Source organism: Phyllobates terribilis, unplaced genomic scaffold, assembly GCF_046119375.1.
Source record: "Phyllobates terribilis strain yellow unplaced genomic scaffold, ASM4611937v1 Scaffold_11__3_contigs__length_659146591, whole genome shotgun sequence".
NCBI classification, from domain to species: Eukaryota; Metazoa; Chordata; class Amphibia; order Anura; family Dendrobatidae; genus Phyllobates; species Phyllobates terribilis.
The window spans coordinates 341401788-341423822 of NW_027362771.1; the positions used below are offsets into that span (position 1 = coordinate 341401788).

General features: G+C 40.8%; 1 protein-coding gene across 2 annotated transcripts in view; it reads right to left on the minus strand.

Annotated features, from left to right (window-relative positions):
- RORA (RAR related orphan receptor A) overlaps positions 1-22035 on the minus strand; it is a 412752-nt gene that overhangs the window by 12204 nt on the left and 378513 nt on the right. For both annotated transcript variants that reach the window (XM_073652806.1, XM_073652807.1), the window contains 4 exons: positions 16785-16870; positions 4335-4476; positions 1374-1769; positions 433-554 (listed from right to left, as the gene is read on the minus strand). In XM_073652806.1, the coding sequence (XP_073508907.1) occupies positions 433-554; positions 1374-1769; positions 4335-4476; positions 16785-16870 (746 nt within the window). The remainder of the gene's footprint in view (positions 1-432; positions 555-1373; positions 1770-4334; positions 4477-16784; positions 16871-22035) is intronic.

Below are 22035 nucleotides of genomic sequence, written 5' to 3' on the forward strand. Positions count from 1 at the left end.
CTAATTACACATATTCTTAATTTTGAGAAAACCCCCCTCAAGTAAGCAAATACTACATTTTGTGGTTGAGTTACACTTTCAATTCTGTAAATATGGGGTAATCCCTTAATCCTGATAGCTAGCCCTAAATACTTAGTGCACATTTCCTAAGAATCCTATTTTGCGGCTGATTTACTGCAGTTTTTGCATGTGTTTTTTTCAGTCAATTTAGGATTGGATCCACAGTACAGAAGCATAGAGGAAACACTAATACTTTGCTTTTTTTGCTTATACTCCTGGCTTTGCACAAAAAATCCCCATATACATAAAAAAAACAACCCAAAAGCTCTGGTGATATTTTGCCCGGTTTATGATCCCCTTTGTTTTCTGTGCTACAAATCATTCTATACAGGACATTCCCCTTCCACATAGAGGTTTTCTCTCACTATGTACCTTGCTCTGGTAGCTTTCGATCTCTTCTTGGAGGAAGGTCTGCCATGTTATCTGCTGCAGCTCCTCACGCAAATACTGGCAGGTTTCCATGTGAGACTTAGAGATGTTCTGAGCAAGATGTTCTGACAATGACAAAAAAAGGAGTCACAACATCTAAATGACAAGCACGACTTCCTCTAATCTGTGACCTTTGGAAGAAATGGAGTGTAATGTCAAATGAAAACACAGACGCTTAGTGCACAAACACGCTATTTAGACCAGCTGCATTGCCTGAAAATCAAATGCTTTAGATTTAGATTTTCTTTAAATGGACTTTTTGATTTATTAGGAAATATGTCCAAAGCCAGAAAGTATCACAAAATAACAAAACAAGCCCATCTAGTCCCCCCCAATGCCCCGGCAGCCCATTCCTGTTTTTTCTGACAGTCTTCTCTTTACTTGGCGGTAGCAATGACATTCCTTATACACCATGTGACTATTACAGCCAATCACTGGCCTCAGATGTGCAGCATACCGCCGAGGTCAGTGATTGGCTGTAGAGCTTATCTGGGTAAATGGGACATCATTGATGCCACTGGTCAAACAGAAATCCAGTTGAAGGACCAGTGGCAGGCATGGGGGATTGAGTGAACCCTGTTTCATTTATTATTTTATGACTGTTTCTGGCTTTAGCATATTTTAAAAAAGTTGGAAAACCCCATCAACTTTTTATGATACATGTTGCTCAAAATAGGTAGAAATGAATGGAATGGGATAAGTACACAAGCACTTCGGATTTTTAATCCCAGCAACTGTAAAAAATGCATATTATATAAAGCGTTTCTCAAGCGACACTTTATCCCTTCATAAGTCCAGTATTGACCAATTCCATATAGCAAGGACTGAACCAGGGAGCCTAAACCTTAATCCAAGTTCCAATATCAATTCCTTGTGCAACTTACCAAGTTCTGCCATAGATACGGTGGGGGAAGTCTCTCCGTTAGTGAAAGAGCAGTAGGGAAAGAAGGATGATGGTGGTGTGTAGTCACAGAGAGGCTCTGGTTTGATGCCATTGACGTCCAAGCCCGACTGATCTGGGGATGGCTGGATATCTAGGTAAAAGCTGCTTACTGCCGACTCATTCTTGCCTTCGTCTGGTGTGTGCTCTTCCATATATCCCCCCAGGTCATCCCGTAACTCCGTCAGCCCATTAGGAGTCAGGCCGTATCCTGCAGGAGTTAGTGGTTCTGCCTCCCCCGGCTGCTGCTGGTGGTCTCGCTGTTGCTGCATGCGATGTTTCTGTACCTCGGCATATAAGCTATCCCTCTGCTTCTTGGACATGCGGCCAAACTTTACAGCTACAGAGAAGTAGAGAAAATGTAACAAACAAGTTTATTAGTGTTGTTGGGATTCAGAAGCTCATTTCTGTCTACAATGGAGTGCAGCTTTATTCTAATGATGGGGCACGTGTCTTGCAAACAAGGTCGAATAGTCTCACTGAAGAAGTACTAATCACTTACAACAGGCACAGATTACCTCTCTGATAGATATATATATATATTTTTTTTATTTTTATAATGTACATTGCCGACACATCTGGAAGTGCTGCATGGAGAAGGTATTCACATATCCCTCGGTCAGGCAACCTTGCACATATAATCCAGGGACAAATTAATAGAAAACCAATTAAATGATCAGTACGTTTTTGGAGATTGTGAGGGATCAGGAGCACCTGAGGGAAACCAAAACAAGCACAGGGAGGCAATACCTACTCCATGCAGATGTTGCCCTAATTAGAGTAAATCTTAGCAGTCCACAGTTACATGGTAATGATAACCACTAAAGAGATATTTTTTTCCCTAGTTCAGTGTACAAAACTAGATTATGTACTATAAGCAGGCCTTTAGGGTATATTTACACATTTTGGGACACAGCAATAAAGTGCCATACAACAAAATAAAGTGAGCCGCGCCTTCTTTTTACAAAAAACTTTGTTAAATAGCATTAGACTAAGGCCCCTTATACCATTAGGTAGATGTTAGCCGAACCATTGTTAGGCTGGTAGCTATCTTGCTAGCTTTTCCCATACACAGGAGTGCTCATTCTGCCAAATGATACTGTGTTCTTTATGAAAGAGCCGCTGCCAGACATCTCTAGCAGCAGTTTATCGCTTCAAGAACCAAAGGATCAGCAATCAGAAATCGGACATGCTAGATCCTTAGGATATGTTCACACACGTTGTGCTTTGCTGCATATTTTGCAGCAGATTTTTATGCAAATTTTCAGCTGCGTCTGGCAGTTCCAGCAAAGTCTATGAGAAACCAGAATTCTCTGTTCACACATGTTGCTTTTTGTTTGCTGCATATTTTCTGCCTTGCTTGCACTTTTGGAAAATAGAGCATGTCACTTCTTTCAACGTTTTTTCACCCGTAGGAAGTAATGGGTGGTGAAAAAATGCATCAAAAAACACCGCTACATTTTTTTCTCAGCGTTTTTGATGGCAAAATATGGGTTCTATTTTGTGATTAACCATCTTGTCTTGGTCACTGAGATGGTTGTTTGCATTGGGAAAGGTTAATTAAATTAGTGATGTGTACAGTGTAAATATTAGCTGAGTTACTTGTGAGATTGAACAATACCTGTGGCCCAGTGAGGTATGAAATTGAACAATGCCTGTGCAACTGAATGGTAGACCCCACAGGGTGAAAGCAAATAGTGTCATACAAACTCAATGCATTGCCAGTGTCTAAACTATTCCTGAACAATTCACCTCCCCCATTATGCCAAAAACAGAATGAGATTATTTTTTTTTTTTTCACAGAACTTTATGTACATGAATAGAGACAGAAGGGCAGTGAAAAAAAAACAGCAAAAAACGCAAGCAAAACCTGCATTTTTGACGCAGCTGTTTTCCTGCCAGGGAAAAGTTGTCAGCAGATTTGCAGCAGATTTAGCTGCAGAAAAAAAACACAACGTGTGTGAACATAGCCTAACATCCTTATCTCCCCCAGACAATCATCTATCAGGATCCGATCCATATACAAATTAGACATTAGACTGGTGGCTGACCCCATTGATATTAGTTTGGCCGATGTTAGTCTAAGGCCTTAAGAGAAGATACCATTTGTGGCAACTGTCAGGAGGAATATAAGCCTGAAAGAAATTATTTTTCCCAGTGAACGTCTGCACAGAGAATTAGACAAAAGCTCATTTTAAGGTTAGAGTCACATGACTGTTTTCTCTCCATCCGAGGAAATTGGACTGATCATGCTAATTGGAGTTCGATCAGAGTGGGATCTGGGTTTTTTTCGGAGGTTGAGAGAAAATAAAAAAAAAAAAATAATAAAAAGTTTCTCCATCTTCTTCATTCAGTCCGTCAGACCACACTAAAATGTCATCCGAGTGCGGTCCAATATTTTCCACGGACCAATAGACTTGCACTGACGATTTTAATCTGACACTCAATGTCAATGATTTTTTATTCAGACCACTCGGTTCGATGAAAAAGAAAAATCGGACATGTGCACAATCCCATAGAATAACACGGGTACGAGTGAGATACGTCAAAATCACGGATAGCATTCACCCGAACCCTAAATGTGACCTTTATCACAATAGCTATGAAAAGCACTCTCAATTTTGATTTCATAGTTAATGGCTGTATCATATATCCGATTCAACATGCCGTTTGTCTGTTTTGAAAATGGAAAATACAAATGTAATTCATGTGCAAAAGTTATCCATAGATTAAGTTATGCAAAGAGAAGAAGAGGAATCCCATTGCTTATTATGGGGTCTGTTCCTTTTGATTTCTGCTTTTGAGAATTTAAGGAAAGTTTCTGCATGCAGTAGAAACAGAATGTGCCACCCAACACGTGAACATTAGCCTCACTTGTTTAGAATATATTCCAGCTGTCACCTACCGTCACGTGACATGCCCACAGCAAGGCATTTCTGCAGCCGACAGTGTTGACAACGATTCCTACTTGTCCTATCGATCAAACAGTTTTTCTGCCTTGGACATGAATATGTGGCGTTACTCTGTTGGCTTCGTCTGAAGAAACCCTGGAAGGAAAAAAGCAAAACTAAAGTCCTACTCGTATTGTGGAATCACAAAATATTATATCCACCCATGTAATGCATATCATATCTACGTAATATCTATCCATCCATAATGTGTATGTACGCACATAAGGGATGTGCAGGTAAACGTGTATACTTTGCACCTGTTGTGCACAATACTCATAAGAAATCAGCGATCAGCTCTTGGTGTAATCTTCCCTTCATGTCCGTCCAGTCCTCCAGGATCAGTGTGAATACACAAGGCATGGGTAAAGCAGGCTTGTCTTCTGACAATTCCTGCCTAATGAATAGACTTCTTCAATTCATTACCATATCCACTTCCACTCCTGTATACACATATGTCTTAATTAGCTGCTCATTGGCTGTTTAATTACAAGAAAGCAGCTGCCAGCTGCCAGGCCTCACTGTACCAGCGGCCATGCTGAGAAGTCTCTGCTCCGGTGGGTGACAAGGAGACTCTCTGAAAGCTCTGTGATTTATGGCTGGCTGTGGCAGAATCCTCTGGCTCATTAATCTCTCAAATAGGACCAGCAATTAAAACATAGGCCTTTTTGACGGGTTTCTTCATCTTTACCAACCATGAGGACTAGTTCCGATCTCAATGGTTACAAACACGGCCAATTTTAAAGAAGAGTATTTTTGGAAATACATCATCCTTGTCAGCCCGAGTTTTATGTACATATGCACATGTCGCTGAAGGTCAGCAAGGTCAGAGTCAGGGGTAATTCATTAACATAACACATTTACACCAATGCACATAGCTAATGCTGCTGTTATGGACCATGATGGCATCCATAGTTTGGATAGATTTGTCCTCAATGAAAATAGGACCTAAAAAGTCATTGGTAGAATATTTTCTGGCATCGGTCACCCAACAATCAGCCTTCTACATTTTGCCCTGACCTTCAGATCACTTGCACAAACTTAAGAAATAGGTAGCATTATTAGAGCTTGAGGTGCACCTTTTTGCCACAGAGAAGCAGATATCTGATAGAAAACTGCAAAGTTTGACCTCTTTGATAAACAGGTAAATTATCTGCCCCACCAAGACTAATTCAGACATCTGTATATCACAAAAGAGGGTACGGACCATGATGCAAGGACTTGACGCGGGTCTCCTGACCTGAAGTCAACAGCCTCATAGGCATAAATGAAGCTGTCAAGCTCGGGTCAGGAGACCTGCGCCCAGTCCGTGCATCATGGTCCGTACTTGGACCGTCATACAGAGACGTCTCAATTAATTCAGTCTAAGACTGATTGAGCGCCATAATTATATTAAGAAGAAAAAAAACAGCTTTAACAAAAAAAAAACTGTGGAAAGATATTAATTTATAGAAAAATTGTCTTCATCGGATCCAAATTCTAAGATGTTGCTCACACAACAGTATTGCATCTGTATTTTACTGTTTGGGTTATGATCACCATTCATGGTCCGATCGCGGGTATACTGACCTGGCCAACAGTGTTGTATATGCCTACAATGCTGTTAGTTCTGGCCAGGTGACCTGCAGTTGGGCAAGGTACTTTGGGAGTGTAGTAAAATACAGTCGCTATATTGTCTTATGTGAATAAGGGCTAAATCTGTAAACTTTACCCTACACCGAGATCAGACCAGCATATAAACACAAAAAGCCCAGGTTTGCCCCCACTCTCACGGCAAAAAAAACACAAATAAAATAATGTTCCTCTGTACAATGTACTAAAATCAGGTCTGTATGTTTTTTGACATCCATAATTAAAAAGGGCCAATTTGCTTATTTATGTAAGGTCCAATTCAGTTTTCTGTGTCATTTATGTTACATATCTGGGAAAATGGATATCAGATGAATCGTATCAGTATAGTCACCGTTTTTGCGCACCCTTTAGGTACAATGGTGGAGTCTCATTGGCAAACCAAACATGAATTGTGTATACTTTGGTTTTTTTTAAACACAGAACTAGTTTACGTCTGGAAAAAAATAAAAAAAAATTGTCTAAATTGTGCCACTGACCTCTGTGGGTCTGTGTGCTGTCCATGGTGGACATGGAGAGCACGCAGAACCAAAAATACAATCCTCTGAATAGTCTTGAGAAACGGTCCTGTATAAAAGATGACAAGATAAAAACCGCTGACTAAAGGCCTGATATACAGGCATCATTAGCTTTTACTCACTGTTTTTATCTTAGGTTTTAGTGGCCACTGTTGACAGGCTCCTATACATTGCATGTATACCAATTTATATTCCAGTTCATTTCTTTAGATTTTTGTTGTAGGCGTTATTATAAGGAAACATTCACACAACCATACTTTGGGTCCGATCGCTGTCCATGGGGAAAAAAAAATAACATCACACGGTCAGCAGTAGGACAAATACTATTTAATTGTGCTGTTCACATGGCTGCTTTTTTTTTTTTTTTTTTTTTATTGATTGTCCACGTGAAAAAAAAAAAAAATAAATAAATTGCATTTCAGTTGCAAATCTCCTATTCAAAGCAATAGGTGCGCAGAAAAATCTGATCTCGTACAGACCAACCGCATAGCACCAGATTTTTATGGACACAAAGCAATTATTAACGTGTGAAACTATTTGATCTTAAAAATTTTATTAACTGCTGATATATAAAAATGGATGCAATATGGATGTAAAAAAAAAACATGTACGGATGGCATATGGATGAGAATGCAGATCAAAAATTGTCATTTTTTGGGGTTTAAAGTGCACAATTTTTTTTATACACTCGTGTGAACTTAGCATTAGACTTGCAGAACCTGCAAATACCCTCAGTACAACTTCTGAATGAAGGGGAAAAGAACAGACCACTGTTACTAAAAACAACATCAATAGCAACAGAACTTTTACCTAACACAGATCAGGCTTCCTGCATTGTAAAGCAACTGCCTGATGTTACATGGATCTGATCAGAAATCATTTGCATCTGTAATAATAATTTGCATGCTTCTCCTCTCACACTTTCCTTTTTCATCATATAGGGCAAGTAATATCTGAAGACAGTACTGCTGACACATCTTCCTACACATCTCTTATGTCTCCATCTGATTGGCGGATATGTGCTCTTCTAATCTCTCTTTCATTCTGACGTAGGCTCTGGTCAGAGAGCACGGCTGCCGCTCTGACGGTAGAACGAGATGTGTGGGCAGATGATGTGATACAGGACTTCCTCTACTACCCACCAGCGCAGGACAATGCAGACAAATCTCATAGATCAGTCTTTCCAGAATGCAACTTTCAAGGTAGAGGTCTCAGGTTTTGGTGAGGTGTAACCAACAGTATTTTCTGTACAACTTATTCTGGCCACCATTTGGAGCAGAGCAGGGTAACTTACAACGTCCGTACAAAAAATGTTCTTTAGCAGTTTACATCCTCCGCTCCGGCAGTGCGTCTCCTCCGCGCCGCCAGTATAATATACAATAAATGGTAATGGACAAACTGTAAATAGAACCCAGAACATCTATTGGCCGCTGAAACAGTGTGCTGATTGGTCCACGGCCTGGCTCTTGTGACTGGCCGGTCAGCAGGATTATCATTGTCACAGATAGCCCTGTCAATCATGTTGGCTGCCTCCATGGGAGAAGGCGCCATGGTTGCCAGGGATGCCATCAGGATTGGTGCGGTTGAATCTGACTGCAATGACCAAAGCATCAGTGGGGATGGTTAAGTATATTGCATAGATAGGATGTACGCCTCGCTGTATGAAAATACAGTGCCAGGATAGGATACCACTCCATATACTCCATGAAGAAAGAATCCAGCACTCATCGTGTTGAAAAAAAATATCAGATTTATTACCAGAGCAATTTAAAAACAGTGACGTTTCGGTCAAAAGGACCTTCTTCAGACAGAATGCATATGGTTCACTGCTTGTAACTGCACTGTGGGGAATAGGGCTTCAATGCCCATGTGCTCTGCAATTATATGCAATCTGTCTGAAGAAGTTCCTTTAGATCAAAATGTGAGGATTGGCTTGCTAATAAATCTGATATTTTTCTACAACTTGATGAGTGCCGGATTCTTTCTTCACTAAATATATTACAGGCTTCTGAAGCATCACTAGTTCCCAAAAAGCTTTTTAGGCTCTGTAGTAGTTCTCTCCAGTCTAGATCACTTACAGGTGATCTAAAATGAGTAGAAAATGTCATTAACATCTTTTTCTGAGTATTTCCTAGTCATTTATTTAGTATATGGATTTGTTTAATCTCTAAGTAAATTCAACTCTGGCTCAACCCTAGGGCCACCTTAGGACAACTATGATTCCATACATGTGCCCAGTAAAAAGGACAGTAAATGATTTGTGTATAAAGTCCTCCCTCATAGAAAAAGAGCTGCTTTCAATCAAACAAAAGATTAGGAAATGATTAATGTCACAGATGCCCCTGCCCTAGCAGAAATGACAGATAAGCAGATGGCAACGCACAGCAACACATTCATGTTTGTGCTACGGAGATTATCGGTTCCAGCAAAACTGTGTAACAGGTTGGTGAGGAGAGAGCCATAAGATAAAGGACAGAAAACTGAAGACCACTTCACCCATGATGTCAGTGAAGTCATACATTAACATTCACGGAAAAAGAAGATTCCGATCACTAAACAGAGTGGAAAATGTGAGGTTATGCACTAAAATACTTTCTAAATGTACATTTAGAAATACATATCAGAGCTCCAGTACGTCCTGGTGTGCCAGACCTGCGCATCATGACAGACCCCGTCCACCTGGAATATACAGGCATCTCTGAAGAGGGGGCAGGACACAAAGTTTTCTTTTTGAAAAAGTTTCAGGAATGTTCTTAGAAAAATATTTTTTAGCCTATAACCTTACAGTGTCAGACAACCCTTTGTCAATTGCCTTTTTTAAGGTCTGTTCACAGTTGGTTTCTGTAGGACCTATAAGTTGGTAATATTCCTGGACTTACATGCAAACATGAGGCTGAGCCTCCCACATGCCTTAGATGACTGTCAGCCGAGTGATTGTTCTGTCAGCAGCTGTCTACACCGAGTCTCTCTCATAGGCCACGTTCACACATTCAGTATTTGGTCAGTATTTTACCTCAGTATTTGTAAGCCAAAACCAGGAGTGGAACAAATACTGAGGTAAAATACTGACCAAAAACGGATCATGTGAACTTGGCCATATACAGGAGCGCTTGCTCTGCTCCGGAGTTCTCTATGAGAGAGCCGCTGCCCAACATGTCTGGTGGATGTCAGTGGGAAAAAAAGAGGATCAGCAGTCCGAAACTGGACGTGCTGGATCATTAGCTCCCCCGGCACAAAGGGTATTTTTTTTTCTTTTTTTTTAAGAATCATCTTTTGGGCCGGTGAACTAAAGTCTGAACTTTTACACTATTTAACCCACACTGGTTTTTCTATGAATAGACTTATATTTCAATAATATGGATTCTTAGCCGATCAGTGTGGTAGTGGGTGAAAGGGATTGAGATGCTCATCACTAGGAGAGGGGCTAGTTATAAGAAAAAAAAATAAAAATAATGTTTTCATAAATCCAAACAGATGCGATAAAATGTTGATAGCGTTTTATGGTGCTTGTAGCAAAAGCACTGAAATTTCATCAAACAAACATGTGCTTGTCATAATTTTGTAAAAATCACATTAAAGTAGCAACGCGGAATTTACACAGCATTTTGCCACATTTTCCCTTGTGTTTTTTAATCACTCGTTTTTTTTTTTTGTTTTTTTTTTAAAAGGTCAAGGATGCTGTAGCCAGAAGTTATTTTAAACTCTATAGGAAATTACTGGAAAGTCTGCATACACAGGCCCCGATTCTTCATCTGCATATTTAAAGGGGTATTCCCATCTCCAAGATCCTATCCCAATATGTAGTAGATGTAATAATTATATCAGCAAATACCCCCAATTAGAAATGTAGTATAGTTTTTCTGATTCGCTATGTCTCTTTCCTCATGTGCAGGCATTGCAGGACCTTAGGTATCCATGGTACGACCACTAGAAACTAGTTAACTAACTTTCACTATATTAGTAGTCGTAACCATGGATACCTAAGGTCCTGCAATGCCTGCACATGAGGAAAGAGACATGGCAAATCAGAAAAACTATACTACATTTCTAATTGGAGGTAAATGTTAATATTATTACTACATCTACTACATATTGAGATAGGATCTTGGAAATGGGAATACCCCTTTAACTTTATTTTTCCATCCACAGAGCAAGGGTTTGGGGTTTGTTTTTTTTTGCATGCTGAGATGACATTTAATTGATATCATTTTGGGATAAAATGTGACACTTTGATTTCTTTCTATCATAATTTATTTGGGAAGAGTGGCAACCAAAAAGCGACAGTTCTGGGATTTCGTGTTTTTTTAAATGTTGGCGCTTAATATAAAGTTTCAATAATTTGATATTTTGATAGATCGGACTTTTCTGAACACTACAGCAAATGTTTATTTTTTAATTTTCCTTTATTTTCAATGGGAAAAAGGGAGGATGAATAGATTTAATTTTTTAAAACATTTTTTTTTTCATTTTCACTTTTTTAGTCCCCCTGGGGGACTTGAACCTGTGATCATTCATGAACCTGCAATCGCCTATACTATAATACAGTATTGCAGTATATAGGAAAATCACAGGAAGTCAAAGATGGCAGTTACTGAGGCCATCAGCAGGCTCCTGGCTGCCATGGTAAACCATTGATTCCCTTAAGTAAGGTGAATATTAAATAATAATAAAAAAAATGTATGTATGTATATATATATATTTCACTGTTAGAACCTTTTTTCACTCCGGACAAAAAAAAGCACAAAGACCATGATGAATTGAGGCCACAATGTTTTAGTTTGTGGCATTTTCTTCGAGACACACATGCTTTGAGTATGGCATTTTGTCTGGTGTTTTTCTTGTGGTTTGTAACAAATATCACAAAATGCAGAACTCAACCAAAGATACTAGAAAAAATAGATGCTTAGGGTATGTGCACACGAAGCAGAAATGCTCAGGATTTTTTCCTGAGCGTTTCTGCATCTCTCTGGCAGGAAAAAACGCATGCGGATTGTACATGCGGATTGTACATGCGGTTTCCTGCCAGGGACATACGGAAATGAAGCGGTCTTCACTTTCATTTCCGCATGCGGGTTGACAAGCACTTCCCAAGCGATTTTAGCATCACTTGGAAAGTGCTTGTCAACTTTACACTATATAAATCCATGCAACCGGCTTGGATTTATATAGTGTGTGAATGTCAAAAAATAAAAAATAAATCTATACTTTACCCTCTGATGGCCCCCGGTGTCCTGCTTCATCGGTCCCGGCTGCCGGCAGTGAAGACTTTAGGACCTTCCGACGTCAGCGTCACGTGACCCGTCACATGACTCTGACGTCAGCGAAGGTCCTTCTTCATTCAACCGGGAAGTGCCCGGGAAGCCGGCAGGACGCAGCGCGGGCCGTCAGAAGGTGAGAATATATATATTTTTTATTTTATTCTTTTTTTTTTAATGGTACCTGGGTCTGGATGAGAGTTCTCTCATCCACACCCGGGTACCATCCGCACATTAGACCGCATGAAAAGCGCATCAACATATACAGTGATGCGGATTCCATGCGGTCTAATGCAAGTCAATGGCGGCAAAAGAGCAGCGTTTCCGCAAAATTAATTGACATGCTGCGGATTTTTGACCGCAGCGTTTACGCTGCGGAAAAATCCGCATCATGGGCACAGCACATGCGGATTTCAATTGGGGAACATTGCTGCCCTTCTACCATGCGTTTTTCATGCGTTTCCGCAACTGCAAAAACGCCGCGGAAACGCATGAAAAACGCATCGTGTGAACTCAGCCTTAATTTTGCGGAAACGCTGCTCTTTTGCCGCCATTGACTTGCATTAGACCGCATGGAATCCGCATCACTGTATATGTTGATGCGCTTTTCATGCGGTCTAATGTGCGGATGGTACCCGGGTGTGGATGAGAGGACTCTCATCCAGACCCAGGTACCAATAAAAAAAAAAGAATAAAATAAAAAATATATATATTCTCACCTTCTGACGGCAGGCGCAGCGCTCCTGCTTGGTTCCCGGCACTTCGGGTTTGAATGAAGAAGGACCTTCGCTGACGTCAGAGTCATGTGACGGGTCACGTGACGCTGACGTCGGAAGGTCCTACAGTCTTCACTGCCGGCAGCCGGGACCGATGAAGCAGGACACCGGGGGCCATCAGAGGGTAAAGTATAGATTTATTTTTTATTTTTTGACATCACACACTATATAAATTCATGCCGGTTGCATGGATTTATATAGTGTGAAGTTGACAAGCACTTTCCAAGTGATGCTAAAATCGCTTGGGAAGCGCTTGTCAACCCGCATGCGGAAATGAAAGTGAAGACCGCTTCATTTCCGCATGTCCCTGGCAGGAAACCGCATGTACAATCCGCATGCGTTTTTTCCTGCCAGAGAGATGCAGAAACGCTCAGGAAAAAATCCTGAGCATTTCTGCATCGTGTGCACATACCCTTAAAGGGGACCTGACACCTTGTTAAAAGCAATTTACCAGGAGATATAGGGTTAATCTGCAGTTAATTAGCATTACTAAACAGTGAGCAGTGGTTCTAATCACTTCCTAGCACCTTGATTGACAGCTCGCTCTGCATAGATGCACTACAGGAGTTGGCTGACAAAGTGCCAAAGCTGTAAGAGGTGACTATAAGCCTCACATACACTCCCATATGACTTAGGGCCAGCGGCTTCTGGGGAGAAATGAGTAACTTTTCTTCCGGAAGCCGCATTTTCAGTATGGCCGCCGGACAGCATTGTAACCCTATTTTCCTGAAGATGAACCCGTATAGAGGTTAATCGAACTGAAAGGTTCACTTTAAACATTTTCCTAAAATGTTGTCCCAGTGCAGGTTACAAGCTTTCAGATTCTGTTTTGTAGTACTGATTGCTCATGCAGGTGAACACATCCTATATTTGTGTGGGAAGAAACGACCTTCAACCCATAAGGCCACGTGCACACGTTCAGTATTTAGTGAGTTTTTTTTACCTCAGTATTTGTAAGCCAAAGCCAGGAGCAGGTAAAAAAAACAGAAGTGGTGACGTGTTTCTATTATACTTTTCCTCTGATTGTTCCACTCCTAGTTTTGGCTTACACATACTGAGGTAAAACACTGACCAAATATGGAACGTGTGAACGTGGCCTAGGATGGCCCCTTCATGACATATCCTGCACCCCTTTCACACTCTTAGGCCAAAGCCCCGCTATCAGTATATTTTCTCAGGAGTGGGAGCCAAAACCAGGTGAGGAACAATCAGAGAAAAGGAATAAGGCTGTGTGCCCACTATGCGTTTTTTTAAGCGTTTCCGCAGCGGCAGTTCCGCTGCAAAAACGCTTAAAAAACGTTTGGTAGAAGGTCTGCCATGGTCCCCAATGATAATCCGCATGTGCTGTGCACATGCTGCGGAAATTTCCGCTGCGGATTATCATTGCGGTAAAATCCACAGCACTACCAATTATTTTGCGGAAGCGCTGCGTTTTCGCTGCCATTGACTTGAACTGAATCGCATAATATCCGCATCAATACATGTGCACATGCGGATATCATGCGGTTCAATGTGCAGATGGTACCTGGGTTTGGAGAAGAGGAGACTCTCTTCCAGACCCGGGTACCATAGTACCTGTAAAAAAAATAAAAGAATAAAATAAAAAATATACATTATACTCACCTTCTGATGGCCCGCGGTCTTAATAGCGATCAGTCCTGGCTTCCTGGCAGCTTGCGATGGTCTAAAAGAACCTGCCATGACGTCATTTAGTCATGTGACGGGTCACGCGACCGCTGACGTTGGCGGTCGCGTGACCCATCACATGACTAAATGAAGTCATGGAAGGTCCCTTTAGACCATCTCGAGACACCGGGGACACCGGATGGATCGGATAAGGACACCGGGGGCCATCAGAAGGTAAATATATATTTATTTTTTACCATTCTTTTATGGTCACACTATATAAATCCATGCCGTTTGCATGGATTTATATAGTGTGACCAACTTGTCAAGCACTTTCCAAGTGATGCTAAAATCACTTGGAAAGCGCTTGACAACCCGCATGCGGAAATGCATGTGAAGAACGCTTCACATCCGCTTGTCCCTGACAGGAAAAACGCATGTACAATCCGCATGCGTTTTTTCTGCCAGGGAGATGCAGAAACACTCAGGAAAAATCCGGAGCATTTCTGCATCGTGGGCACATAGCCTAAGAGAAACAAGTCACCAATTCTGCATTTATCACCCACTCCTGGTTTTGGCTCCAACTCCTGAGAAAAAATACTGACCGAATACTGATTTGGTAAATCCTTGTTGAATCCAATTTTTTCATATGAAGAAAAAAAAATGTCTTAGCTTCTCCTAACCGTTAAACAGTATAATTCGGACAGCACACAGATGACATCCGCATGCTATTGATCTTTTTGATGGGGCAATTGACTTGCATATCTGCAAGATGGATCAAGTAAGGACACGTGAAAAGGATAATTGATTGCAACTGGTCTGTGATCTATTTACAAAAATTATGGTTAGCACACATACCAAAACCCCCCCAAAAAACTGATGTGTTTAAGAGCCCTAAGGTGGGATACACTAGTTAATGCTAATGTAATAAAGTGAGTTACTAGCGTATTACAATAGAGGTTTTCAGAAATATTTCCCAAAGGGCTTGGCATGGCATGAAAAATTACCTGAAGCAGGATTAAAAAAATTAGCAAATGAGAAAACACTGCCTGCAGTAAAAAGTATCTAAAAATCCCCATTAAAGTGGAAGCATCATCCAGAATTAAAGGGGTTGTCCGATACCTATAATGTCCATTATAAATACCTATTAGTGATGATCGAATGTGCTCTGATAAAAGACTATGCAAGCATGCTCGGGTGCTAATTGAGTATCTTCGGCGTGCTCGTCAAATAGGTTTGCGCCGCTGCGGCTGCATGTCTAGCGGCTGTTAGCAGCAACACATGCAGGGATTGCCTGTTTGTCAGACAATCACTGCATGTCTCGTAGCTGTGGCGATGCAAACCTATTTTGCGAGCACTCCGAAGATACTCAGCACACAAGCATGCTCGCATACCTCTTATCAGAGCACGTTTGTGCATCACTACTATCTATCTTTAAGCCCTACTCACATTTGAAACTTGCTTTATTATAAAAATTCCCTTCCATTTTGCCTATCCCGCCATTTGTTATATATGTTTTTTTCTTTACTTCCTGTGAAGTTTCATTTGGGGGAGTCTCAAAACAGGACGTCAAAAGAAGATGGCCCTGCAGTCACTTCTCTGCAGCTTATATCACCCCACCTGACACAGGATGTCATGAGGGGGTGGTGCTGTGGTCACTTACCACAGTTTCTGCCACTGCTGTCCCCTGATGAAGTCCTATTTAAGGGGGGTGATGGAGAATTGACCGCAGCTTTTGTCCCTGCCACCTATATCTTCAGTGTCTGTTGCATCACTTCTGTTGCTGCCACAGTCCCTGCTTCTGACCCCTTTGACTCTTTTGCTGAAACAAATTATCATTAGGGGGTGGTGATAGAAGCAGGGTGAGTGACATTAGTACCACCCAGTGATGATAATTCGTCTCAGGGTGGTGATAAAACCTGTGCGGACTCTTATGTCACTCACCCTGTTTTTGTCATGAAACCCCTGATGACTATATATTTTAGGGAAAAAGGCGGTGGTGTCAGAAGCAGGAATGTGTTGGAGGCAACAATGTGGCAGCAGTCACTGAAGATGCAGGTGGGGACAGGAGATCAGAAGGTGAGGTCACTTCTCCATTACCCCGCACGAAAAAGGACGTTATTAGGAAATGGCGGTGATAGAAGCTGTAATAAGTGACGGCAGCACTGTCCTGTTTCAGTGGGGGTGATAGAAGCTGTCCTGTTCGAGACTCCCCTCAAACTAAACATCACAGGAATTAAAGAAAAAAAGCACATATAGGGAGTAAATGTATAGGGAATGATACGAAATTTTATAATAAAGCAAATTACAAAAGAAGTTAGGGCTTAAAAATGGATCTTTATAAAAACCATTATAGGTATGGACAATTCCTTTAAGATTTAGTGATGTGTACTGGTATCACTTATATCATTACCACTTTGCAGCTTCCTGGCATAGCTAGCTATTAAATAAGTTGCATTTCAATACATTATTTTCTGATGAAAGCGTTTTATTCTACACCCAAATAAACTTATCAGAATCTAAACCAGAATCGCGTTCTGTATCCGATCATATTTATGGCTTATGTGAAATAAAGACAGTGTTTCCACTGTCACATACTGTACCTTACAACCCTCGCAGGTGATGACCCCGTAATGGATCCCTGATGATTTGTCTCCACAGATTTTGCACGGAATTATTTCGATTTGAGCTGAAGAATGAGAGGAGAGAGCGGAGTTAATTACCTTCCATTTTAATAGATGTACTAGATGAACCCATGCTAAATATTCCAGGCAGCGATGTGAGCCTGCTCCCCCCCTTAGGGCTCCCATCTAAAATTATAGTTGCTCATTATCAAAAGGCTTTTGGGTAATTAAAATGGGTCAGATGAGGTGCCAAAAGATCTAGAACATATACATTTGTGCATAAATATACAGATATAACTGTGTGGTAATGCAAACCTTTGGATAGGTTCATACCACGAAGAAAGCTCGTTTTCCCAATCTGACAACATGTAAATGAATAAAGTGAGTTTCCTCAAAAACAAAGTGAACAGCACAATCCTCAATCGTGCATAGATAAAGAAGAGGCCGTACAGGGTCCCTGGCCTAAGGGAAGGCCGTCATGACAGGGTTAGAAAGGGTATTGAAAGAGCTTGGGTTTATAGGGTAGAGTTGGGGTTAGTTGGATATGGAGGAGGGATATGGGTTAAGCGAGGGGAGGAGGGAGCTGGGGTAAGAGGTGGCCATATAAATATCCTGGGATCAAATCTCCCACCCACCCTCCTTATGAGATTTGTCCATTGTCAATTCTAAAGATTTAATTAGATGGTTTATTTAGCTGGGGTATATACTATGTTATTTATTGACTTATTAATGTTCATTATTCATTCATCATAGCAGCGTGGCATGGGGGGGAGGTCCTCGAAGTTGGTGGAGCTGGATAATGGCGGAACGGTGGGGGGGATTCTAACAAGGTTCTGGACCGCCCCCAAGTGGAATTGAGTGGTAAAGGGGCTTAAAATCCCAAGGGAGGGATTTCACGGGCCTGCGGCTTATGGTGACGTTCAATGGCGAGGTTATTTTTTGAGGTGCCTCTGAGCTGGTGCATAGCAGCTAGAGGTAAATTATGACCTGGGGCCAAGGTGGGTTTATGGGATTTGTTTTCATTAGGGTTTTTGGGGCTTTGAGGACCACCCCACTTTTGGTTATTATTTGTTTAATGTTTTTATTAATTTGTTAATAAACAGCTGCTGTGGCCATTTAAAATTCAAATTGGTGTATTGTATTTTGTTTTACAAGCAATGGGTTGGGAATGAAGTCCGAGGTTCGATAGTTATTAGGGTTTAATTTCTTATTTGCTTTCAGGACTCGCAATTACTCTTTGTCATGTACCCGGCCATAGAACAGGAGATATGTAGCGTAAAGTAGTGATATAAGAGGCAGATATTTCCTGGACTGACGGCCAATAGACAAACATTAGTCAGTTCCCATGTTGGCTGACAACTATTATTTTGTCCTGTGTGCCTTTAAATCTCCATCTTCAAAGTTTTCTTCACCAAGTATTTTCTCCTTATTCTAAAATATTGGCAAGTAACTAAAAACACATCCAAAGCATATATTTACCCCTACATATACCAGGAACTGATGAGAACATCTCTGTCATTGTCTATTGTTGAAAAAGGCAACAAGAAATTCAAGCTTTAACAAATCTAAGCCGACTCTGAGACTGGCAGGTAAAGGAGAACCAAAATTATACAGGACAGCACTATGCAAACAACAGAGCAAATATTACATTTGCAAGACTAATAGATCTCTGACATTAAACCAAAAGATCTGAACCTTATAGGCATGGACTCCACTAAAGATGTCCTGGTATCTGGCACCAAGACAATAAGCAGTGGACTCTAGAAGTCTTGTAAGCTGTGAAGTGGGGCCTCTATGCATCGGATGTGTTTTTCGAGCAATACTTAAATCAGTTTGAGTTTTAGGAAAGGAGCATTGCACGGCGAATAAGCCTCCTTACCTTGCCGTACCAGAGCCGGTATGTCACTCTCCGCAAGGAGAAACGTTACCCCTTAGACGGAAGCCAAGCCAACAACTTGAAATATTCATTTTATCCTCCTCAAGCCTTACTTAAGCAGTTTTTTGCTGCATGGCAGGGAACATTATCCTGCTGGATGAGACCACTGCCGCTATAGAACACCACTGCCATGAAAGGGTAAAACATGGTCTGCAGCAATGTTTAGGTAGGTGATACATGTCAAACAAGTGAATGTTACATGAATACTGTCACACGGATGCCAGGAGCCAAGGATTCTCGACAGAACAGTGTCCAGATTATATTGCACCCACTGGCTTTCATTCTTACAATAGGTCATTTTGGTGCCATCTTTTCCCCAGGTAAGGGGCAGATACGCACCTGATCATTTGCATGAAAACATCATTCATTCATCTGACCATACAACTTCTTTCATTACTTAATGGTCCCGTTCTGTGGCCAATTTAGGCACTTTCAGTAGTGGACAGGGGTCAGCATGGAACTTGGGCTAGTATGTAGCTATGCATCCCCATAAGCAGCAAGCGGCGATGCACAGTGTGTTCTGACTCCATCTATTATAGCTATCAAGACCCTTTTTCATCAATTTGTGCTACATTAGCATTTCTTTGGGATTGGACCAGACGGCTAGCCTTTACAATTATATCAATGAACCCTTATGCCAAAAATGACAAAAGTATTCTCGGAGTGATACCTTAGTCGGCTAACCAGAAAAAAAATATATATATATATGTAAACTTTCAGAGTACAGAGGTTCCTTCGTCAGGCAAGATTACAAATGAATTCATAAGACAAAAGGCACAACATTTGAGAGATGTTACAACAAGACATTTGTTCATGAGGTGTAAGTTGTGATGCCTCCAACTAATAAGTTAGGGAGATCAAATTAGGCTTTTTTGATGCAAAATGAGAGGCCTTGGGAATGTTTAATTATCTGGAGGTGTGAATTGTGTCCATGTAGTGAGTCATAAACCCAGGTGTTATATTTAGTCCTGTTGTCGGTATCACTCTGAGAATACTTTTGTCATAAAAGTAATTACATAGATTTTTCTGGCTAACACGGTACCACAATATAACTTTGCATTGTACATCATCAATGAACCCTGGATGCCTATGATGCTGACGTAAGTTTGCAGTTTGTCCACTCTTTGTAGGTACTATCTAGAGATGGGAAGATCGATATGCGGCATTCCGGTCCATTGGCCAGGTCAGTACAATCTGGCGGCTGGACGGGAAGCTTGCAAATCCCTTACTTCTGGGATCCTTTTGATTAGCCAGGGTTGGCACGACATTATCTGTGTCTGTGCATAACCTTGCAATGATTACATCGAGCCAGCCGGACTAATCAAAAGATATGCCAGGGTTTCCAGAAGGTAAGAGATGGGCAAGAGTCCTGCACATCGATACGCCCATTTTTAGCACTAACCACTACATATCAGTAACATCCCACAACTTGTTCCGACCCAGTCGTCTAGTCATCCCGATTTGGGCATTGTCAAATTTGCTCAGTTTTTTATGCTTGACCATCTGGCTTCCAACACAAACAGAGAACTGACTTCACTGTCTGCTTAACATATCCTATCCCATGATGGGTGCCATCATCATCTTGGTGAGATAGTGCATCAATAAAATCCGCTACACCTGTCAGTGTTATGGCAGATCAGCTTGTATGAAAAAATAAAAAAAAAGAAAAGGTATAACATTTATATTATATATATATATATATATATATATATATACACACACACACACAGATGGCAGCGCAACCTTAATCAGATTTTGGGTGCAATACTTCCTGAGTAATGCGGTTGTCCAACGCAAAGTATATAAATGGAAAAAAATCAGGCAGCACTCCAGTTCAAGGAAAAATTGTGGACTTTAATCCAGCAACGTTTCGACCTCACAAGCACAGTCATTGTTTTGTGCTTGACAAAGACTGTGTTGTGAGGTCAAAACGTTGCACCACTTGGTGCTGGATTAAAGTCCACAATTTTTCCTTGAACTGGAGTGCTGCCTGATTTTTTCATATTATATATATATATATATATATATATATATATATATATATATATATATATATATATATATATATATATATATATATATATATATATATATATATATATATATAATATATATATATATATATGCATTTGTAATGTCTTATGCCTAATAGCCTAGCCCCAGTGGGCCACATTTGTGGCCAGTAATCGGTCATGTACATGACTTTGTCATAGTGAAAATGTATGATGTGTTAGTAGTCACACTGCTCTGTGTGATTGCATCTACACACCGATGATGAATACGCTCTTTACTGTGATGCTGAGTATCTTCATAGCAATATTAATCACACTGCTCTCTAGGATGATGCACAGTTACACTGGTAATGAAGATATCCATTTGTATAATGATGCAGAGCAGGAGAACACGCGACATAACACGGCTGCTGCCCCAAATAAAATAATGGTGAAAGGTATGCTCAGAATGATGAATGCTTGTGCTCCATGCAGAATGTACAGAGCAGTGAGACCAGGCTCTACCTGCACCGTGCACCGTACCGGAACTCCGATTACCTTGTGGCATTAGATATTGTGTAAATGCACAGTGTACAATGGATTTCATTACTAGTACACAATGATTCGCTACTACACATTAACACTCTTGTAGCTCCCTATCTTGCCTTTATCAATACAGCTGGAAATAAAGCCTTTGACTGCCACCGCCTTGCATACAGGTGAACAGAGATCTTCACTTTCAGACAAACCATATCCTGAAGGCAAAGTAAAACAGTGCAGAAACTCATGCAAAGCTCCTTTATGGAGAAGAGCGAATCTCCCAAAATATGTTTCAGGGATAGGAGCTCAATTGGCTGTCAAATTAATTTCGACCCAAAGTAAATCTGAAATTTTCAGGAAATTTATAATGAATTTGGTTAGTTCAACTATTCTCCTTTATCATCTTGAGTCCACCGCATCTGTTTTTTGCAAATGTGCATGGTTATGAGTTATAGACCTTTATTGAGACAGGAGAGGACAAATTTGATTTTGTATGAGAATACTATATAAAAAAGTGATACATGAATAGACCTTTGAGCATTTATGGAGAGCTTCTACTACATCAAACTTGACTTCTTTGCTACATAAAGTGCATTTCTCGCTAACACATGTCAAATTCATCCGGCTGTCAAGCCATTCCGAAAGTCCTCGCACAATCTGACACCCTCAATCTCATGATCAAGACATAAATAGGTTTCTACACTTTTTTGGAAAGCCGTTTCTAGCCTCTATTCATTAAAGACACTATCGAAAAGCCAAAAAT